Source organism: Rhagoletis zephyria, unplaced genomic scaffold (assembly GCF_001687245.7).
Source record: "Rhagoletis zephyria isolate East Lansing unplaced genomic scaffold, Rhagoletis_zephyria_1.1 Rzeph_scaffold_00030, whole genome shotgun sequence".
NCBI classification, from domain to species: Eukaryota; Metazoa; Arthropoda; class Insecta; order Diptera; family Tephritidae; genus Rhagoletis; species Rhagoletis zephyria.
This window is the reverse complement of record NW_016157114.1, coordinates 111,298-135,320: the sequence shown is the minus strand read 5'-3', so window position 1 is coordinate 135,320 and position 24,023 is coordinate 111,298. Positions and strand designations below refer to the sequence as shown.

At 35.9% G+C, this 24,023-nt stretch overlaps 2 protein-coding genes across 6 annotated transcripts in view; one reads left to right on the top strand and one right to left on the bottom strand.

Annotated features, from left to right (window-relative positions):
• The window catches only part of hyd (E3 ubiquitin-protein ligase hyd), a 534,145-nt gene extending 528,648 nt beyond the window's left edge, over positions 1–5,497 (top strand). The window contains exons 13-14 of the mRNA XM_017617625.1: positions 4,807–5,037; positions 5,097–5,497. Of these exons, the coding sequence (XP_017473114.1) occupies positions 4,807–5,037; positions 5,097–5,309 (444 nt within the window). The 3' untranslated portion in view covers positions 5,310–5,497. The remainder of the gene's footprint in view (positions 1–4,806; positions 5,038–5,096) is intronic.
• The window catches only part of LOC108364133 (putative nuclease HARBI1), a 48,502-nt gene that overhangs the window by 1,664 nt on the left and 22,815 nt on the right, over positions 1–24,023 (bottom strand). For 3 of the 5 annotated variants that reach the window (XM_017617713.1, XM_017617721.1, XM_017617706.1), the window contains exons 3-4: positions 15,148–15,480; positions 73–311 (exon numbers count right to left, since the gene is read on the bottom strand). In XM_017617713.1, the coding sequence (XP_017473202.1) occupies positions 240–311; positions 15,148–15,480 (405 nt within the window). In that variant the 3' untranslated portion in view covers positions 73–239. Of the gene's footprint in view, positions 1–72; positions 312–15,147; positions 15,481–24,023 lie in introns of those variants that run through there. The other 2 variants (XR_001847706.1, XM_017617728.1) reach the window with 2 other exon arrangements.

Genomic DNA, 24,023 nt, shown 5'->3' with positions numbered 1-24,023 from the left:
AGTTGCTAAAGCAATATTCGAAAACTTCATTCTAATTTATGGATGTATGAAAACAATTATAACTAACATGAGAACCGAATATAAAAATATTTTATTTGAAGAATTTGAAAATTGAGCATATAAAACCTCAACACCTTACCATCATCAAACTTTAGGCACGGTTGAACACAGTCATAGAACATTCAATGAATATGTGCGTTCCTACATATCCATTAATAAGGACGATTGGGATGAATACCTTAGATACTTTTCGTATTGTTACAATACAACACTTTCCTCGGTCCATGGTTGCTGTCCTTTCGTACTATTTTCTGGAAAAACAAGAAAACATAGTTAGCCCAGTATATAATAAGGCATATGACAAAGAAATAATATATATGTTACAAATAGCACAGCAAAGACAAAAAATTAATTATGATAGAAGTATTCTAAGTAAGGAAATAAATATAGGAGATTTAGTACTAGTTAAAGACGAAACAGGTCATAAATTAGATAGTAAATACAAAGGGCCCTATAGAGTAGAATAATAATAGATAATGAATATAATTATACCTTACGCAGTAAAAATAAGAAAGTTATAGTACATAAAGATAGGCTTAAATTATTAGAATAAGAACATTTAACTTTTGTTAGCATAAATATAAAACTTTAAATTGATTGTTCATTTAATTACTTCATACAAATATACTGCATGAATTAAAAAACAAATAAACAATGCCCGCAAAACAACTAAAAAGTAAACTCAGCAATTATTCATAAGTAAACATTTAAAAAAAAAAAAGTAAAATAAACAAATTCAAGTAACTTTAAAATTATGTCATACAATTTAATTGAAATAGAATGCTCATACATTGACCTCACAAATGTATAAGCATTCTTCCAAAGGGAGGAGGTGTAGGGTATCAGAAATACATATTTATATTCCCAAACGAGCCAAAAGTGTAATGAACCTATTTGGTAACTAACGTAAACAAATCGAGGCTCAAAATGTTGCCCGCGTGTATTTCTGCTAACACTGCATTCTCCCATAAGCATGTTTCGCTAAGCTAAACCAATATGCATATAATATAATAATATCTTTATTTAGAAATTTAGAATTTCCATTAAAAACAGCATTACATAGTTTGAATAATATGATTTCTCAATGAGGTTTGGAATTTAAACATAGTTTCTTGATTTTCAACATGTGAAGGAAGAGAGTTGAAAATTTGTATACCCTATAAAATAAAGAGTTCTGACTACAGAATTTAATTGAATTCGTTAAATAAATTTGGTTAGAATTTCTTAAACTTATAGCATGGTTTTTGTTTTTGAATGTGATTCTACAAGTAAGTTATTCTGGAGCAAGTCCATTTACAATTTCAAAAATAAATATTAACGTTCTAAGAGTAATTAATTGTTGAACGCTCATTAAATTTAATTTATTTAACATAATATGACTTTCCGTAAAGTTACTGACTTTCAATACTTGTCTTAAGCATTTGTTCTGTAGTACCTGTAATCTATTTAAACCAGTAATATTTGGAAGAAACAATACAGTTGCACAATATGTGAAGTGTGGCTCAATTATAGATTTATACAATGTTAGTTTTTGATTCATGTTTAGCTTGTTTCGTAATCTATTTAAAACATTTACTCTAAGGCCAACCTTTTTACAAACGTACCCAATGTTCTTGTCAAAAGCAAGTTTTTCGTCAATGATAATGCCCAAATATTTGATTTCATTTTCAATATCTAATCTGATTCCATTTTTACAAATACTGATACTGTTCTTGTTTATATTCTTATTAGTGATGGCCATAACTTTAATTTTAGAAACGTTTAATTTAAGTTTGTTTGGCGCAACTTCATATATAGTGTGTTTAGATCGTAATTTAGCTTTGAGGAAGCTTCTTCTATAGTATCTGCAATAATGTAAACAAGAGTATCATCAGCGAATAATCTAGCCTGACAATGTTTTAAGCAACTTGTTAAATCATTAATACAAAGAATAAACAGTAGAGGAGAGAATGGCACCTTGTGGTACTCCCATATTATTACATAATTTACTTGAGAAGACTTCTCCATATTTTGATACAGGAGGTTAGAGAAATTAAAAGTACATCGTTTCGAAAAGGATATAGGTACTTGCTTTATGTTTTCTCGTTTATATTCAATGAAAAGCAAATTTGCTAAGTCTGAAAGAAGCTCAGAAAATTCGATAAGGCCAAAATAGTACGAATTTTTAATAAAGATCGAATCCCTCTGATTCGTATGGGGTTTGCTTTACTTTAAACAGGCAAAATGTTATATTCAAAAGTTTGCGAAATACTTGAAGAAAATGGCTATAAGAAGCTTTTTCCTCTTCTGTAAAATTTGTAAATTCCCCAACATCAGAGTGTTGATATATTCAAAAAAGAAAGAGAGATCCGATAAGAGAATGTACTCAAACTGACATTTTTACTTTTCAAAATTCAGGAGCGGTTTAACGAATTCGTATTGAAAAATAATTCACACGAAAAATTAACAAAAAATACAATATTTGTATATATGTATATATGAGACACACTGCAGCCGCTGTGGTGGCAGAGGATAAGGGTAGCAGTTACTAAAGGACTCAGCATCAGTTGGCATTTCCAGTTGGCGCCAATAAGCCCAGAACAGAAACGAACGATTCGGCCAACTATCATATGCCACACAGCTTCATGTGTAAATAAGTTTTGTCTTTATGAAAAGCAAATTTGCTTAGTCTGAAAGAAGCTCAGAAAATTCGATAAGGCCAAAATAGTACGAATTTTTAATAAAGATCGAATCCCTCTGATTCGTATGGGGTTTGCTTTGCTTTCAACAGGCAAAATGTTATATTCAAAGGTTTGCGAAATACTTGAAGAAAATGGCAATAGGAAGTTTTTTCCTCTTCTGTAAAATTTGTAAATTGGGAGTTAGCAACTTTTCACTCTAAGCTAGCGATATGTATTATTCAAAAATGTAGTACTTCTATATTGCTAGTAAATTCAAAGTACATTCCCCAACATCAGAGTGTCGATATATTCAAAAAAGAAAGAGAGATCCGATAAGAGAATGTACTCAAACTGACATTTTTACTTTTCAAAATTCAGTAAAAGTATAGTTTTGAGAAAAACGAATTGGAAGTTTTTACAAACCATTACAAACCATACAAATACAATTTCGTTTTTCCGGTATAAATTAGTGAGCCAAAGGGATATTTAAGAAAACTGAAGATCTTTCTAATAGATTAAAGGATTGTCTATCCAATGGTGCAATTATCGAATAATAGTGTATGTGGCATTTACACTGTTTCTTTATTCGAGCGACGATATATGGTATTATTTAACTTGCTTTGTATGTATGTAGGTATGTATGTAAGTAAGTAAGTATCTATGCAAGTATGTTTGTTTGGTTCAAATCTTGCAATAAATTTTAAACCAACTTCCCCAATAGCTAGAAACTTAAAATTTCAAACTTACATTAATTTTCCGCTAGGTGGCACAGGAGTCGAGATATCTGAAAAACTCCGTATTTATATATATTCATATTTGAAATGTATATTACCTACACGAAGGGAAATAACCCCTAAAAAATTTAGCCGGTAGATGACGCAGGGGTCGAAATATTTCGAAAACCTGCATTTAGACTTTGGTTAAATTTATATTTATAAGATGATATTACTTAAACGAAAAGGAATAACTCCTTCGCCGGTAGGTAGCGCAGGACTCGAAACTTTTTTTGAACCCATATTTATGGTCCGATTTCGTTCTTTAGAAAGCTTGTTTTAAAAAGATTTTTTACTATTAACTTATTCATGCATTATGTATGTTTTAGATTTATCACTTTTCAATATTTTTCTGACAACACAAACTTGTAGAAAATTCGCACTAAAGCTAAGGGAGTCATCGGATAGCACTCTTTGATTATTGAATTTATGCTCGTAGCTATCGGATTCAGGGTTAGCATTTTCCTAGATTTCACCAAAATGGAACCTACGATGGATTCAGTGATAGCCACGAATATAGTCTCGTATTAAAAACCATGATAAAAATATAGTAAGGTAGAACCGCTGGGAGTCACTTTTAAAATTCTTGACGTTTCCAAACAATTTAATTTTTAAATTTACTCACAAACTCACACACACATTTTCATTTTCAATCTCAAGCAACAACAATTTGAACAATTTCAATTTTTTATTTTCACTTTTATATGATTTTAAAATGTTGGCAAACTTCAAAAAAAAATCATGGCCGACAAATTGAGAGAACGGTTCTACCTTGCTATGTTTTTATCATGCTATAAACTTTATACCCTGTTCTTGGCAACACAAATTATAGATAAACAAAGCCTCCTTCCATGCATTCATTATATTATAAATCGCTAGCTTAGAGTACAAAGTTGCTAAGTTGCAATTTAAAAATTAAACAGGAGAGGAAAAAAACCGCTTATAGCCATTTTCTTCAAGTATTTCGCAAAACTTTGAATACAACATTTTGCCTGTTTAAAGCAAAGCAAAACTCCATACGAATCTGAGGAATTCGATCTTTATTAAAAGATTTCGAACTATTTAGCCTTATCGAATTTTCGGAGCTTTTTTTGCACTTAGCAAATTTTCTTTTCATTGAATATAAACGAGAAAATATAAAACAAGGACCTTTATCCTCGAAACGATGCATTTTTAATTTATGTAGCCTCCTGTATCGAAATATGAGTTTTCATAGAAAGTGGAGTTAGCAACTTTTCACTCTAACCTAGCGATATGTATGTATATCACATGCTAATATTCATATTAAAACTCTAATACCATTTTACTTATAGGCGCTCAAGGACGGAGTATTTGATGTGTTACCAGATAATTGTATGAACAGTTTAACTGCTGAAGACTTACGCTTGCTTTTAAACGGTGTTGGTGACATAAATGTCTCTACGTTGATATCTTACACAACATTCAATGATGAATCCAGTGAAGGATCTGATAAACTATTGAAATTTAAAAGGTGGTTTTGGAGTATAGTTGAGAAAATGAATTCATCAGAGCGCCAAGATTTGGTATGGATGTTTTTTCACTTTAAATAATATTTCATAACGATTTTTGTACTCATCCTAAGGTCTATTTCTGGACGGGCTCACCAGCATTGCCAGCGTCAGAAGAAGGATTTCAGCCTTTGCCATCGGTAACAATAAGACCAGCTGACGATTCGCATTTACCAACGGCAAACACATGTATATCAAGGCTGTACATACCATTATATTCGAGTAAAACGATTTTGCGTAGCAAGGTGCTTATAGCTATAAAATCCAAGAACTTTGGCTTTGTGTAAATTTAAAATCAAATGGTTTTACCAGGTTCAGAGTAAAATATCAAAAATTACATTCATGGTTTAAAAAATTTAAGACATGTTGTCTTATCTTTCATGACATACCCTATGTATCATAAGGATAAAATTTAAATTCATTATAAAACATGCAGATCTGATTTCAGTTCAATAAACTATAACAAAAATGTGGACATCTCGTACAATCGAAGAAATATACTCAAGTGCGGTCGTCGTAAGCGGTTGTGTTTTAGTTGAGATCCGTATTTTGGGAGATTTCGGTGAGAAAACTATCTGCTCAAAACACAAATCAATGGCACTCTATTAATTATAACTGCGAATTTTACAGAATTTTCAGTTGTTAAAATGTTGATGCTTTTTAAACTTCGATTGAATCAACAAGTTAAAATAATACCGAGCCCTGCATTTAGATGCTCTAGGAATATTTCTGCATCAAAAAGATAATTTTGAAAAAAATGTCGCTTACGTTATTTTGGCGGTTAGGGCTCGATACGGTAAAATGTGTTAAAGAGACATACGTTTTCGCCGAAGCTGAGTAGAGAGTATTATTGCTCGTTTCATAGTTCTTCAAAAGATCTTCCGAGAACTTTGAAAGATAATAATAATAATAATCCCAACGATCTTTACCCTTATTTCCGCACATCCGCACGAGGGGCGCAGCCCGCATGACGTACGGAACCAGTATTTTGAATTTTTGCGCCGAGTCACGATAGTTAGTTAAGTGTCGAGATCTAAAACTGTTTAGCTACAGAACTAAATTCATCAGCTGATTTTATGTCTTTATGTTAATAATTCATTTATTGAGAGAGGAGAGTACTGCTTTCTTAATACTGAAAAGCGGATCTGATACATCAAACGTAGGATTTATAAAGCTTTACATCATCTGCATACATTAAAATTTTGGAAAATTTTACATCTGTGGAAATATGGTTCCGATTATATCTATTCTACATTTCGATCGTAGTTCCGTTTTTCTAAGTTGCAAATTTGTTGACGGAGAACGTTTCGATTGTTATTTTCGTGGGTTTAAATAATAACATTTTATAAAAGTCATCATAAAGGAATTTTCTCGATTTCTGTGTTTTCGCGAGCGGTAATACGGGCAATACGAAAAATTGGCTCAAATAATGGCAACCAAAAGGGATATTGCGCGAGGGTTCCAAAGAGGAAGCACAGGCGCTTTTGTTTTCAGTATCTATAAATAAGACTGTGAAATGCACTGAATGCAATTCATTCTTTGTATAAAAAATTAATAGAGGTATGTACATATATATATATATATATACATACATAAAATGTGAAGTTACATAAAAAAGGTGCTTTTATTATTGCACTCGTTTATACAAACTTTTTAAAAAGATGTGCGTATGTTGTCTCGAATTCGATTTGCTATGGAAGGATAAGCTTTGTTCTTGCCCTCCTCCTGGCGGATTTCAAAATGGAATTCATTTGCGTTCAAATGTTCAACTCTGTAGTAAATGCAAATGTTGTGGAGTGCTCAAACAACGTTTATAATTTCACTGCCTTTGAGCGGTGAGTAATACAGTTCATGATGAGTTTATGACTCTTCACTCATCTGAAAAAGATCAAACATGTCCCTAAATCTGCGCCTTTCAACTTCCGCATCAGCAATCTGGGACTCGTTCTCCTCTTTGAGTTACAGTGATGCTAGATATATTTAGTTATTTTAAAATATTTACAAACTTTAACTTCATAAGCTGCTATAGGTTGGTGGCAAATATTTCTTTGTTTTGTTTCGATTTCACACATTCCTAGGCAGACAGCTGATTTCGAAAGATGTTTTCTCTCTTCCTCTTTCGATTCGATCGTAACGCAGAATACCTAAGTTCGATTCTCGCGGAGCGGAATGCGGGAACGTAATCGACACGTAACCGACGACAGGAATTTAAGTGTGTTCTGTCCAATTCACAAGAAAGGCGACCCCGCCATCCGCGCCAACCTCCGCGGGATCAGCCTTCTAAGCATAGGTTATAAGGTCTTATCGAGTGTATTGTTTGAAAGACTGAAGCCCACCGTCAACGAACTGATTGGACCTTATCAGTGTGGTTTCAGACCTGGCAAATCCACCGTAGACCAGGTATTCACAATACGTCAAATCTTGGAAAAGACCCGCGAAAAAAGGATCGACACTCACCACGTATTTGTCGACTTTAAAGCCGCTTTCGACAGCACTAAAAGGAGTTGCCTATACGCTGTTATGTCTGAATTTGGCATCATGGTGCCACTCGCCAACATTTTTGTCTACCAAAATCTCTTAAATATATGTAGGTAGGTGTCGAAATACATGTCGGTAGATGGGTCTGTAAAAAGCACGCGTAATTTTTTTTCCGGAATAATCAAAAAGATCTATGGACCTTACCAAAAATTGCCAGATAGCCAGTAATAAAATGTGTGAGGGTATAATTCAAAATTTATCGCAAAAATTCGAAAGTGGTTTTAAAAGTGCAGCCCTTGGTGCTGCCACTGTAATTCAAATATTTCCAGTATTCGAATATGAGATGACTATAATTTAATCGAAGTAATTTTGTAAAAGTGTCAGTAGTGCTGCCACTGAAACTCGAATGGTTTTTATAATTACGCACATTCAAAAGATAATTCATTTCTTTCTAGTAATGCAAATAGATATTTAGTTGCAAAAGTTACCAAAATGAAATAAAAGTTACCAAGTTACCAAACCGTTTAAAAGTTACCAATTTTGGTAGAGAGTTACCAATTGTGGCAACCATGTTTGGCATCCCCGCCAAACTGATACAGCTGTGTAAAATGACGTTGAGCAATACCACCAGCTCCGTCAGAATTGTGAAAGATCTCTCCGAGCCGTTCGCCACTAAACAGGGTTTCAGACAGGGCGACTCCCTTTCAGGTTACTTCTTTAATCTGATGTTGAGGAAGATAATAAGAGCTGCAGAACTCAACCGCTCAGGAACAATTTACTACAAGAGCGTGCAATTGCTGGCGTACGCCGATGACAGCGACATCATCAGTAACAAGAACCGCGAAGTCTGTTCTGCCTTTTCCAAGTTGGATAAGCAAGCAAAGCGATGGGTCTGGTGGTAAACGAGCACAAGACGAGGTATCTCCTGTCATCAAACAAACAATCAGCACATTCGCGCCTTGGCACCCATATCACTGTCTGTTGACAGTTATAATTTCGAGAAAGTAGAGAATTTCGTTTACTTGGGAACCAGCATTAACACCGATAATAATGTCAGCATGGAAATCCAAAGCATAGTCACTCTTGCCAACAAGTGCTACTTTGGACTGAGTAGATAATTCAGGAGTAAAGGCCTCTCTCGACGTACGAAAACCACACTCTAAAAGTCACTCATCATGCCCGTCCTGGTATATGGCGCAGAAGCATGGACAATGACAACATCTGATGAGGCGACTCTAGAAGTATTCGAGAGAGATTTTGCGGAAGATTTACGGGCCTTTACACGTTGGCGACGGCGAGTACCACAGACGATGGAACGATGAGCTGTATGAGCTTTACAACGACGTGGACATAGTGCAGCGAATTAAAATACAGCGGCTCCGCTGGCTTGGCCATGTCGTTCGAATGGACACTGACGTTCTAGCTCTAAAAGTATTCAACTCGGAACCCGCTGGTGGTAGCAGAGGAAGAGGGAGGCCCCACTGCGATGGAAAGACCAGGTGGAGAAGGACTTGGCTTCACTTGGCATTTCTAATTGGCGTCAGTTGGCACAGAAAAGAAACGACTGACGTGCTTTGTTGAACTCGGCCAAAATCGCTTAGGCGGTTACAGTGCCAAATAAGATGAGAAGAAGAACGAGTGGCACACTTTGTCAAATGCTTTACTGAAGCCAGTATATATAACATCAACAGTTTTGCTTTCACTAAATGCTTTTGAGATAAAATATGTTTATTCAAGTAAATTTGTAGAAGTTGATTTGCCCTTGCAAAATCCATGTTGACTGTATGAAATGCTAGAAGGGATAGAATGCGTCAACTGATTTGTTATAANACAGGGTTTCAGACAGGGCGACTCCCTTTCAGGTTACTTCTTTAATCTGATGTTGAGGAAGATAATAAGAGCTGCAGAACTCAACCGCTCAGGAACAATTTACTACAAGAGCGTGCAATTGCTGGCGTACGCCGATGACAGCGACATCATCAGTAACAAGAACCGCGAAGTCTGTTCTGCCTTTTCCAAGTTGGATAAGCAAGCAAAGCGATGGGTCTGGTGGTAAACGAGCACAAGACGAGGTATCTCCTGTCATCAAACAAACAATCAGCACATTCGCGCCTTGGCACCCATATCACTGTCTGTTGACAGTTATAATTTCGAGAAAGTAGAGAATTTCGTTTACTTGGGAACCAGCATTAACACCGATAATAATGTCAGCATGGAAATCCAAAGCATAGTCACTCTTGCCAACAAGTGCTACTTTGGACTGAGTAGATAATTCAGGAGTAAAGGCCTCTCTCGACGTACGAAAACCACACTCTAAAAGTCACTCATCATGCCCGTCCTGGTATATGGCGCAGAAGCATGGACAATGACAACATCTGATGAGGCGACTCTAGAAGTATTCGAGAGAGATTTTGCGGAAGATTTACGGGCCTTTACACGTTGGCGACGGCGAGTACCACAGACGATGGAACGATGAGCTGTATGAGCTTTACAACGACGTGGACATAGTGCAGCGAATTAAAATACAGCGGCTCCGCTGGCTTGGCCATGTCGTTCGAATGGACACTGACGTTCTAGCTCTAAAAGTATTCAACTCGGAACCCGCTGGTGGTAGCAGAGGAAGAGGGAGGCCCCACTGCGATGGAAAGACCAGGTGGAGAAGGACTTGGCTTCACTTGGCATTTCTAATTGGCGTCAGTTGGCACAGAAAAGAAACGACTGACGTGCTTTGTTGAACTCGGCCAAAATCGCTTAGGCGGTTACAGTGCCAAATAAGATGAGAAGAAGAACGAGTGGCACACTTTGTCAAATGCTTTACTGAAGCCAGTATATATAACATCAACAGTTTTGCTTTCACTAAATGCTTTTGAGATAAAATATGNTAGTCACTCTTGCCAACAAGTGCTACTTTGGACTGAGTAGATAATTCAGGAGTAAAGGCCTCTCTCGACGTACGAAAACCACACTCTAAAAGTCACTCATCATGCCCGTCCTGGTATATGGCGCAGAAGCATGGACAATGACAACATCTGATGAGGCGACTCTAGAAGTATTCGAGAGAGATTTTGCGGAAGATTTACGGGCCTTTACACGTTGGCGACGGCGAGTACCACAGACGATGGAACGATGAGCTGTATGAGCTTTACAACGACGTGGACATAGTGCAGCGAATTAAAATACAGCGGCTCCGCTGGCTTGGCCATGTCGTTCGAATGGACACTGACGTTCTAGCTCTAAAAGTATTCAACTCGGAACCCGCTGGTGGTAGCAGAGGAAGAGGGAGGCCCCACTGCGATGGAAAGACCAGGTGGAGAAGGACTTGGCTTCACTTGGCATTTCTAATTGGCGTCAGTTGGCACAGAAAAGAAACGACTGACGTGCTTTGTTGAACTCGGCCAAAATCGCTTAGGCGGTTACAGTGCCAAATAAGATGAGAAGAAGAACGAGTGGCACACTTTGTCAAATGCTTTACTGAAGCCAGTATATATAACATCAACAGTTTTGCTTTCACTAAATGCTTTTGAGATAAAATATGTTTATTCAAGTAAATTTGTAGAAGTTGATTTGCCCTTGCAAAATCCATGTTGACTGTATGAAATGCTAGAAGGGATAGAATGCGTCAACTGATTTGTTATAATTGCTTCAAATAATTTAGGAATTACAGAAAGGTTAGCTATTCCCCGGTAGTTCCCCACTGAAGATATGCTACCGCTTTTATTACGGTTGCCAGACGTACTGTTTTTATCAGTACAGGACTGATTTTTCAACTCTTGTACTGATTTTATTCATTTCTTCAATCAGTACTCTAACTAATGTCCTGATTTTTAACAATGTGTACTGATTTGTACTGAATTTTCAATTCAAACAAAATACTTTAGCATTTTCTTAAGGTTTTTTACATAATGGTGGAACTTCCTTAAACCGTAATGTAAAAAGTAAGAAGAAAATAATTTAATTATAATTGATATGTTTCAGAATGTTTCATATGCCAAAGAAATTAATACAACAAAAAGTTCAAATGGCACCCTGAAATTGTGCATATGGAAACTGTGCATACGAAATAATGCATATGAAAAAAACCGAAATAATGAATACGAAAAAACCGGAAATAATGCACAAATGCATATTTTTGGTTGAAAACCGAAATAATGCATATGAATAAACTGAAATAATGCATATATGCACACTTTCGTTTGAAAACCAAAATAACGCATATGGGAAAAATAATGCATACATGCACAGTTTCGGTTCAAAACCGAAATAATGCATATGACAAAAACCAAAGTAATGCATACCTGTAGTGCGATTCGGTAACTCTTAACGATGCATTTGTTGAGTTGTTAATTAAAGATTTTTATCGTTGTCAATAACGATTATGCGATTCACTAACTCATTCCTAACGACAATGAACAGCCAGCTGACTTTTTCCATTAATTCAAATTGATAAAAAGTGGCATCTCCGCTGTTCGAAATGTCAAATTTGGGAAAAGCACAAAGCGGAACAGAAAAAAAACAAAGCCATTTCTTCGCGCCGCTAATTTGCGTCCACATATTGCAGAAAAGGGGAGTACATTTTGCTATTTATTTAATTAATATGTATAAGAATTTACTTTGTTCTTATTTATAATTTCAGAATGGCGTCTACCAGTGGAGCAGGAGCTAAAAGGAGTCGGGCATCAGCGGAGCAGCTCAACGTGATGATCGACCTTCTCACGGAGAACGAAGGGCTTGCGTCCGGAAAGTTCCAGCGTCTCCAAGGAAAGCTGGAGTATCAAAAGAAGTGGGCGGAAATGGCACAAAAGCTCAACGCTATAGGAGGAGCTGTAAAGTCAGTGGATCAATGGCATTCGGTAAGTACTTATCTTGTGTTTTAAGTGTGTGTATATAGGAAGCAGTTTTCGAGAGTGCGATAAAAAAACAATTAGTATAATATATATGTACATACATGAAGTACAATTTTTTAATTAAAATGTGCAAATGAAGAATCAGGTTGTTGGTTAATTCGGAAAAGTAATCTTTAGTTTTCAAATTCATTTTTAACATATTGGGTACGGTTGAGTTATTTGTGCAACGACTTTGGGTTGCTGTGCCCAAACGTGTGAGACGAACCAAAAAACGTTTACACACACTTATATACAAGACTATACACTTTATTTAAGCAAAAGGTTTACCATAGCTGTGCATTAATTTATNCGATTCGGTAACTCTTAACGATTCATTTGTTGAGTTGTTAATTAAAGATTTTTATCGTTGTCAATAACGATTATGCGATTCACTAACTCATTCCTAACGACAATGAACAGCCAGCTGACTTTTTCCATTAATTCAAATTGATAAAAAGTGGCATCTCCGCTGTTCGAAATGTCAAATTTGCGAAAAGCACAAAGCGGAACAGAAAAAAAACAAAGCCATTTCTTCGAGCCGCTAATTTGCGTCCACATATTGCAGAAAAGGGTAGTACATTTTGCTATTTATTTAATTAAAATGTATAAGAATTTACTTTGTTCTTATTTATAATTTCAGAATGGCGTCTACCAGTGGAGCAGGAGCTAAAAGGAGTCGGGCATCAGCGGAGCAGCTCAACGTGATGATCGACCTTCTCACGGAGAACGAAGGGCTTGCGTCCGGAAAGTTCCAGCGTCTCCAAGGAAAGCTGGAGTATCAAAAGAAGTGGGCGGAAATGGCACAAAAGCTCAACGCTATAGGAGGAGCTGTAAAGTCAGTGGATCAATGGCATTCGGTAAGTACTTATCTTGTGTTTTAAGTGTGTGTATATAGGAAGCAGTTTTCGAGAGTGCGATAAAAAAACAATTAGTATAATATATATGTACATACATGAAGTACAATTTTTTAATTAAAATGTGCAAATGAAGAATCAGATTGTTGGTTAATTCGGAAAAGTAATCTTTAGTTTTCAAATTCATTTTTAACATATTGGGTACGGTTGAGTTATTTGTGCAACGACTTTGGGTTGCTGTGCCCAAACGTGTGAGACGAACCAAAAAACGTTTACACACACTTATAGACAAGAGTATACACTTTATTTAAGCAAAAGGTTTACCATAGCTGTGCATTAATTTATCTATAATTTAGGTTTGAAATATGGTATTTTTGCAATCAGCTCCCAAAAATTAATTAAAATTAAAATTAATTAACAAAATTAAGGAAAATTCAACGGTTTTTAATCGACACTTTCAACTTTTTAATCACATTTTATAAAAATAACTTCAAGTACGCAGTTTTATAGCGCATTAAATTAAAAATCAACGCGATTTCGTAGCAACCTCATTTTTACACATTGTTATACTAAAATTTAAGTGTTGATTAAAAATCGTTGAACTTTCCTTAATTTTGTATAAACCTTGAAACTTTGCTTTGTATGATTTTGTTTTAAGGATGATCCATATTTTTATAATAAAAAAATAAACGAATTTTATCTTCCAAAATATTGCGAATATTTAAAAAATGAATGGTGTATGCAGACTTTTGCTGTTAAGTTTACATATCATACAAGAGTTATTTTATAGTTTTTCTTTTAATTTTCAAAACGAATTACTTATTTTTTCCTTTTATGTTTTAAATTATTTATTTTGTACCTTGTTTTGTACCTGACTGGAATATGTACCTTTAGTTTAAAAAATATATATTTTATGAAATAAATTGGAAATGTTTTTGTTATGAATATGACATAGTTGTTATGAAAATTAAATTTATTTACCTTAATTACACATTCGCCTTTTAAATTAAAATTTTGAACATTTCGTTGCATTTAATACTTTTTTCTATTCATTTATTTTCTAAAAGCCGAACTTAAGTGAAATACTATAAACTACACATAAAAACTATTATTCAATTTAAACTGTTATTTAATTTAAACTAGTTTTCAACTTAAAACTAAATTCTTCTAAAAAGCACTTCGAAGCTATTATATTTTTATCAAAGAACAGTAGGTGGTCTGTCAATAACGACCGAAGACAAAACACTGTATGTAAAAAAATGTATGAAGCTACAACTTTTTCATTAATATCTTATAAAAATTGTGTGTTTTGCAATAACCAATTCCATAATTAATATACCAAAAATACATACACTATTTTGTCTTCGGTCGTTATTGATAGACCACCTACTGTTCTTTGATAAAAAATATAATAGCTTCAAAGTGCTTTTTAGACTAGGAAGTTATATAAAATTCAAATGTTTTCAAATATATTTAAATTTTTGCTTTATACGGTTATAGTGTATACAGTCACTCACAGAAGTATTCGTATTATAGTTTTTCATAATATTAAAAATATTTTGAATATTGAACTATTTTTGCAAATTTGTATTCAAAACATACCTCATTCTATAAAAAAACCTTAGGAATCAATCTTGTTAACTTTGTACAATGTTCACAGAAATTTATCAAACTTAAAAAAACGTTCATCAAAATTTCAAACTCTTTATTCAGAATCTTTAGAAAATTTTCGAGTATGTAGTTTTGTATTCCATTCAATTTCAGTAGGGTAAAATTCAAGTTTGATGTCGCTACAAAATACCGTTCATATTTGAGATTTTTTTTTTCGAGGGTGTTCAGCATTTTCTTCCATATAACGAATGAAAAAAGAATCAATTTAAAAAAAAAAAATACCAAAATACTTAGCTCACCATTTGAACATTTATCGAGTGATAGCCATGATGGTTCACGTATGCTTCCTCATGAGTTTTAGGACCCAAAATAGAAACATGCGTGCAGTCTACCGCTCCAATAGTTCCTCCAACGAAAGGCGCAGGTGCTGAAGCAAACACTTCCTTGGCAGCTTGACGGTCCACCTGCGTCATAGGGAACTTAACCTCCTCAAAAAATAGTCCACTGTTTATGGCATCAGTTACGCGATGTATACAACGGCTTATAGATGATTGGCTCATTGATATGCCCCACTGTTCCCCTACAGGCCGTTGGTAGCATCCTGTGGCATAGAAGCGTAGTGTACACAAAACCTTCAAAGATAAAAGATTATTTGGGAAATGTTTAGTTATTTGTACAATGATTTTGTGGTGCGGAGCGGAGGGGGAGAGGGTGTGACACCTAAAACCATACCCGTTAAAAAGAGCACAGCCAAAACTCCCCTCTCTGACCCCTCTACAGACTACAGGGGGCCCATTTGAAAATGGGTTCACCCCATTAGCATTTCAACATGGAAGCCACATCGAAACTTACAAAAAAGTCCATAATTAAAACCGGTTTTATTAATAAACTAGTGCTTGGAAATTTGAAATCTTTGTTTTAAATTAAAGTTTAATCCTTGGAATACACGCGTATGTTAAACTTTTTAGATTCGAGTCACGCGTTTGGGCATCATTGTACAGATAACTAAACCGTACCCAGGAAATTATTGTATACATACTACATATCCAAAATTGCATGCTCTCATTATTTGAAGATTNAGTTTTTCCCCCGATATTGAGGTAATCCTTTTACCTTTCAATTGGATGAGCTCCATTGCGGTCTCTGGGCCCACACGATATAGCTTCCGGAACTCGAAAGGCGCCAGCTCAAATGGATCGTGAATGTCCCGGAGCAAACGCCGATCCACTGTGGGTGTATTTCTGACTCCATAGTTTCGGTGTAAACTATACGCCACATATTCAAACGCCATTTCTTTTATATAAATTCACTTGGATTTACTTGCGCGCAAATTCGTTTGGTTAACACAAACTTAACAACACCAAATGAGATGTCGATAACTTAACCATAAACGAATCGTTAACGAAACAGCTGATTTTCACTTATCGAATATCGATAAGAAAGTACTTATTGAATAGCAAAATCTTTAAAATTATCGTTTAGCTAAATTAGCCACTGCGAATGTCGTTAAAAAGGTTACCGAATCGCACTACTGCACAGTTTCGACTCAAAACCGAAATAATGCATACATGGAAACGAGCTTCTTTCTGCGCAGGCGGCCTTCGGCCGCGCTTAGAGATTATAACCCTTACTAAGTAGAACTCTCCTTTCCGTGTTGCCGGAATAGAAGGGCGGAAGTATTTTTGCACAGAACTTATTTCTGCGTAGGCGGCATTTGGCCGCGGTTAGGGATTATAACCATTACTAGAATTCTCCTTTGTATGTTGCCGAGAAAGAGGGGACGGAAGTATTTTTGCACAGAACTCACTGCGTAGGCGGCCTTCGGCCGTGCTTACTAAGTAGAATTCTCCTTTCTGTGTTGCCGGAAAAGGTGACCGGAAGTATTTTTGCGCAGAAGTTCTTTCTGCGTAGGCGTTCTTCGGCCGCGCTTAGGAATTATAACCCTTACTAAGTAGAACTCTCCTTTCCGTGTTGTCGGAAAAGAAGGGCGGAAGTATTTTTGCACAGAACTTCTTTCTGCGTAGGCGGCATTTGGCCGCGGTTAGGGATTATAACCATTACTAGAATTCTCCTTTGTGTGTTGCCGAAAAAGAGGGGACGGAAGTATTTTTTCACAGAACTCACTGCGTAGGCGGCCTTCGGCCGTGCTTACTAAGTAGAATTCTCCTTTCTGTGTTGCCGGAAAAGGTGACCGGAAGTATTTTTGCGCAGAAGTTCTTTCTGCGTAGGCGCCCTTCGGCCGCGCTTAGGATTTATAACCCTTACTAAGTAGAATTCTCCTTTCTGTGTTGCCGGAAAAGGGGACCGGAAGTATTTTTGCGCAGAACTTCTTTCTGCGTAGGCGGCTTTCGGCCGCGTTTAGGAATTACAACCCTTACTAAGTAGAATTCTCCTTTCTGTGATGATAACAAAAACCGAAATAATGCATGCATGCACAGTTTCGGTGAAACCGAAATAATGCATATGGCGAAAACCGAAATAAAGCATACGTGCACAGTTTCGGTTGAAACCGAAATAATGTGTAAATGCACGGTTTCCACTTGCGCAATTTCGGTGCCCCGTTACGGTTGAAAGCCGAAATAATGCATATGGCGAAAACCGAAATAAAGCATACGTGCACAGTTTCGGTTGAAACCGAAATAATGTGTAAATGCACGGTTTCCACTTGCGCAATTTCGGTGCCCCGTTACGGTTGAAAGCCGAAATAATGCATATGGCAAAAACCGAAATAAAGCATATATGCACAGTTTCGGTTGAAACCGAAATAATGTGTAAATGCAGTTTCCATATGCGCAATTTCGGTGCCCCGTTACGGTTGAAAGCCGAAATAATGCATATGGCAAAAACCGAAATAAAGCATATATGCACAGTTTCGGTTGAAACCGAAATAATGTGTAAATGCAGTTTCCATATGCGCAATTTCGGTGCCCCGTTCAATCGTTTTATGGGCATAGCGCCGGGTCGTTACGTACCAGTTGCGATAATATGATGGAGCTTAAATTATTTAAAAAGAAGGCTGACGCACAATGGGCCAATTGGCGACAAAGTGGAATTTTGATGTTTTGATGACTCCAACTTGCTAAGAAATGTCCAATTACGTAGAAAAAATTATTCTTTGGTGTTTTATAGCCCACTTTAGTAGTTNTTCTTCGGCCGCGCTTAGGAATTATAACCCTTACTAAGTAGAACTCTCCTTTCCGTGTTGTCGGAAAAGAAGGGCGGAAGTATTTTTGCACAGAACTTCTTTCTGCGTAGGCGGCATTTGGCCGCGGTTAGGGATTATAACCATTACTAGAATTCTCCTTTGTGTGTTGCCGAAAAAGAGGGGACGGAAGTATTTTTTCACAGAACTCACTGCGTAGGCGGCCTTCGGCCGTGCTTACTAAGTAGAATTCTCCTTTCTGTGTTGCCGGAAAAGGTGACCGGAAGTATTTTTGCGCAGAAGTTCTTTCTGCGTAGGCGCCCTTCGGCCGCGCTTAGGATTTATAACCCTTACTAAGTAGAATTCTCCTTTCTGTGTTGCCGGAAAAGGGGACCGGAAGTATTTTTGCGCAGAACTTCTTTCTGCGTAGGCGGCTTTCGGCCGCGTTTAGGAATTACAACCCTTACTAAGTAGAATTCTCCTTTCTGTGATGATAACAAAAACCGAAATAATGCATGCATGCACAGTTTCGGTGAAACCGAAATAATGCATATGGCGAAAACCGAAATAAAGCATACGTGCACAGTTTCGGTTGAAACCGAAATAATGTGTAAATGCACGGTTTCCACTTGCGCAATTTCGGTGCCCCGTTACGGTTGAAAGCCGAAATAATGCATATGGCAAAAACCGAAATAAAGCATATATGCACAGTTTCGGTTGAAACCGAAATAATGTGTAAATGCAGTTTCCATATGCGCAATTTCGGTGCCCCGTTCAATCGTTTTATGGGCATAGCGCCGGGTCGTTACGTACCAGTTGCGATAATATGATGGAGCTTAAATTATTTAAAAAGAAGGCTGACGCACAATGGGCCAATTGGCGACAAAGTGGAATTTTGATGTTTTGATGACTCCAACTTGCTAAGAAATGTCCAATTACGTAGAAAAAATTATTCTTTGGTGTTTTATAGCCCACTTTAGTAGTTTTTTTGTAGGTCAAATTTGATGTTTTGAAACTTTGTTTTCTAAAAATTACACCAATCAAATAGACATTTTTAAAAAGTGGTGTGTTCTTTATCACAGTGGTGTGCCAGAACGCTGAAAAGAATGTATTTGGCATAGAAAACGATGTTTTCTTTTACGAAATAAAAACAATTAATATGTGATGAGGGACGTAGCTAGAGTAATGTGTCAAAATTAGGCGTTTTACGTAAAAAAAATTTGAACAAAGTCGAACTTTTTGGACAATCTAAACCAATGCTGTGCACACCAACACAGTCTCATTTTGTCGTGGCAATAGTGCGCCGCGCTCAGTTATGGTTGCCACGTTTTTATAAATGTACTAAAACCCAAGAATTATAGAATACTATTAGTTTATAGAAACTTTTCCATACGAAAATTTAATACTTCTAAAATTGTAAAAAAATTTAAATAGATTTAACCCATTTGTTTAATACCTGCACACAATTTTATTGGAATCTTATCTTTGAAATGCTGGCCGGCCAGATTATTTCGGTGTTTAGATTTTATTATCTTCATATAAATAGGAATTTACCCCTAAAAATAGAGTTTAACTTATAAATATTATTCATTAAATATTTTTGGGTATAAACCAGCATTTAAACTTCTATATCGAAACAAATTATTCTAAAATATGACATGCAATTTGTACACTTTTTTGTAAAAATCATGGGACTTATTTATTACAAAATTATTGAACGTTGGTCAGCAAGCAGGGTATTTTATATTTTTTTAAATTGACACGGCATAAAAAATACAGTTTGCTTATATTAAAAATACGTAGGCATAACCGCATAACGGATATTGCGGCTTGTTGAAAGTTCTTTGAACAATAAGCTCCAGTTCTTGTATAGGGTCGCACTATTTTGTGTTTGAATCGTCGCAAATGCATGCAAACGCCAATCTAAGAAAAACACATCACTTTTTACTTTGGGGATTCTTTGTAAATTTCTTACACAAAATGTGGCAAGCGCGTGCTATAATTACGAGGAAAAACAATCCACAGCCGAGCATTATGTTACATTGGTGAAATCTGCAAGCAGACTGATCGAAATTCGCTGCTTTGCTTCTGTGTACGTATACGAACTGTGATGCTGGCGTTGCTCGCGAGCAAAAATTGCCCACCTCTGATCTAATCACTGTACTATCATGTACTTTTCTTAAAGTTTTTTGAGACTCCATGATTCCCCCTTTTAGATACTGCGTAAACCAGACTTTGCACGACCTTGCAACAATTTCAAATTCCATATTATATCAAGAAGTGTCTGTACGAAAAAGTGGTCATAGTTACCCAAGAGTTGCGACTGATGAAGCAGATGAAAGTTCACACTCCGACGGTGACATTTCGCAGACATAACCCAAAAAATATATATCAAAAATAAATATGCAGTTATAAGTTATATATTCATTAAAAAATAATTGAATATATTAAAAAAATTTACATTCAAACTTGAAATAGTGTTTTCTTTGCAGTGTAAAGCTTTAAAATTTATTTAAACTTTAAATACTTGTTTCGATTATATTGGTCTCAGATCCCTTGGGAAGGTTAGAAACTATATTTCCAGCATCTACATAAACTCCTCTTTCTCTTCATCAGAATCGGTAGGACTTAAGAAAGTACCTCGAAGTTGTTCACACGGGTTTCGTCAGGACTGGGCCAAAAATCAATATTTTTGCATCACACGTTTGGGTACCAAGTATTCAAAAGATGAAGCAAATGTGACCATAAATAAGATTCTTTAGGATAGCTCTCAATCCCTGAGCCCCCTATCGGAAGAAAAATCCTTCTAAAAACCTTTCCACAAAATAACAGACATTCAATGCGATTTTGAAATCTGGTAGAAAATTCTTCCCAATTAAATGATTCTTACCATTTTCTGATTTGTAGATGTAGGTTTATCCATAACCTTATCATAAGTAGTTCCAGTGATAAGCGATATAGATATTGTATTTTGTATGGAAGGTGCCACATCCCCCTTTCCAATACAAACCTCTTTTCGCCATAAGTACGTTTGAAAAAGCGGTTCCATAGATAAGCGATATTTCGAATTCGGTTTGTATGGGAGATGCCACGCCCCCTTTTCCAAAACCTACGACTTTTCGCCATAAGGACGGAATTGATACCGTATGTAGCTGTGTCAAAGCGGTTCATAGATAATCGATATGAGAATTTCAGTTTGTATTGGAAGTGCCACGTCCCCTTTTCCAATACCTATGGTTTTCGCCGTAGGTAGGGTATTTACAATTTATGCATACGTGCCAAGTTTCAGTTGCCCAGCGTGATTGGTTTTAGAGATACATCATTTTTCAGATTTTAGTCTATGTCAGATGCCACGCCCCCTGTATAATGGGGTTAACATTTCTGGATTAGAGGAAGTTTGGAAAGAACGGTTCCCTCAAAAAAGCGGGTTCAAAATTGTACTGTGGCGTATTTATATATAGATACCTTCAATATACCGTTTTGGCTACAAACCCTCCTCAAAGGACCTGTGGTGTCCGATTCTTGATCAAGCTAAATTTTTGTATGGCCGCTTTTTACAACAATTCTAAGCATCTGAAGCAATACAATATTTGTTTCCGGCTAACTTGTATGAGGCGGCCCATTGTGTGCCGTGTTGCTAGTTATCTCGAAAATAACTTTCAGTTTAATAAAAACAAATTTGAATATTCGAATAGCTTTCGCCTATAACTTACAACTCTCTTTTCACAATTTACTGACATAGAGCTAGATACTCTTTTTAGCGAATTCTTAGTCTTTCAAAGTTTTTGCGTAGTTGAAAAAACTAATGTAAGCCATGAGGAATTATAGATGAAGTCCTTAAATAGTGGTACTTTTCTACAGTTTCAAAAAATATGTAGTTTTGTTTTTTTTTCCAATACCACACTCAAACGAAGCAACTGAGAGGATCTTAAGTATAGAGTTTTCTTCCTGGCGCAAAGAGAGAAACCGGCTTCTAATTAAAATTATTTAAAGTGAACATCATATTAAAAGTAATATTAAAATGAATTGTAGAATTCTTTGGCTATCTAAACACTGATCTAAATGGTCTCATTATTGCTATTCAAAAATTTCATAAATATAAAATAATTAATTGGCCTCTGATGTCTACACTCATGTTAAAATGAATAACACTTTTATTTTCTATGAACTATATTTTATTTATGTACCAAAATATTGGGCGCGTTTTACCTCAACTGTTGCTGAAATGCTGTCAAGTGTTGAGTTCAACAGTTACGTCTTAGAAACGGGATGATAAATTAACTGCCAAAACATTTGTAAACAAGCAAAATTAAATAAAACAGCACAAAAAATAAATATTAAGCCAAAAATATGGATAGTACAGGACTTATAATGGAGTTTTTCTTATTTTATTTTTAATATATGTATTTTTACGTACAATTTACAGACAAATTATTTTTTTATTTGAATTTTCTATGAAAACTGACGGAAGGGAAACATCACTGTCAGCTTTCACACAATTTAAAATGTACATGTGTACATATTTAAAAATGTCATGAAAATTGTGTTGCTAGCTTCATTTTGCAAAAATGTTGCAAGCTTTTTCACAGCGTGAACAGAATACTACTTTGCTAACGAAATGTTTTGTGGAATTTCACACTTATTTCACAGAAAGAAATTTTATATACAATTTAACAGCTTTTTCACATGAAATAGAAATAAAATACTAGGCTTAAGAATAAAGATTTTTAAATCGACACAAAATTAATAAGAAAATTTGAAGGATTTTAGATATTGGGTATGGTAGCACGAAATGTCACAATCTGCTTAATTGTCAGGTTGTTAATATGGCGACGAAAAAGTGACAATGGAACTACCTTGTTTTTTGTATCATGGTTTATGGTAGTTGCAGGGTTTCTGTTTTGTTTTGAGTGGGTCGAATAATATATCAGATGCGGTGTTTATTTGCTCATTTATTATTTTTCCGACGACCGTCTTTTGTTTGTATATCTCCATATTCTCTAATACGTTTAGGCGTTGTCCTTTGTGCTGTACATGGAGAACTTTGGCTGTCTTTCCTATTTTCATTGCCGTACAATGGTTTTCTGCCATATGGTTTGCGAAGTTCGATTCCGGGGTGGTAGAAGGTTTTAGCATTTTTTTGCTGCAGTCCCTTATATGTTCACCATATCTTGTTTTTATCTTGTGCCCTGTTTGTCCTATGTAACTATGTTGACATTCGCAAGTCAATTTATATACACCTCGTTTGTCTAGTGGGTCTTCCTCGTTTGCACTATTTCGTAGTATCCTCCCCACATTGTCCTTCGTTCTAAATGCTGTGTTAGGGCGGTATTGTCACTTGCGATGCGAATGAATTTGGCGAAGCGAACGGTTTGGCGAAGCGAATGGATTGGCGGACGCAACTTAAATATACATTAAGAGTGTTCTCTTTTACCAGCTTGTGCAAGTTCGTTGCATCGCGAACACTTTTAATACCTTCTCTTCCTTTTAATTCGCTTCTCCAAACCGTTCGCTTCGCCAAAATCATTCGCTTCGCAAGTGATAATACCACCCTTAATGTTATACTTTTGGAATACCTTAGCCAATTTATATGACGTTTTGCCCGTATAAGTCAAGACCGCCCTAGCCTTTTCATTATTTTCCTTCTTATTTGATTTCTTCGTTTCTTTGTCTTGTTTCTCTTCTTATCTTGTTCACTAGGCCCTTTCTGTATCCGTTATTTTCCGCGATTGCGTATATCGTATTAAGTTCTTTGCTGTAAGCTTCTTTTTCCAATGGGGTTCGTCAAGCCTGGTTATTAGATGTCTAAAGGCTGCATTTTTGTGCTGTTGAGGGTGGTTTGAAGTATTGTGTATTATCGTGTCTGTGGCCGTGGGCTTTCTATATATCCCGAATTCGCATTTGTTGGTAACCTTATTTATTTTAATTGTTATGTCCAAATAGTTTATTTTGCCTTCGTTTTCCTTATCCATAGTGAAATTTATATTCGTGTGTTGGTCGTTGAGATAGCCTAGAATTTGTTCTTCCTTGTCT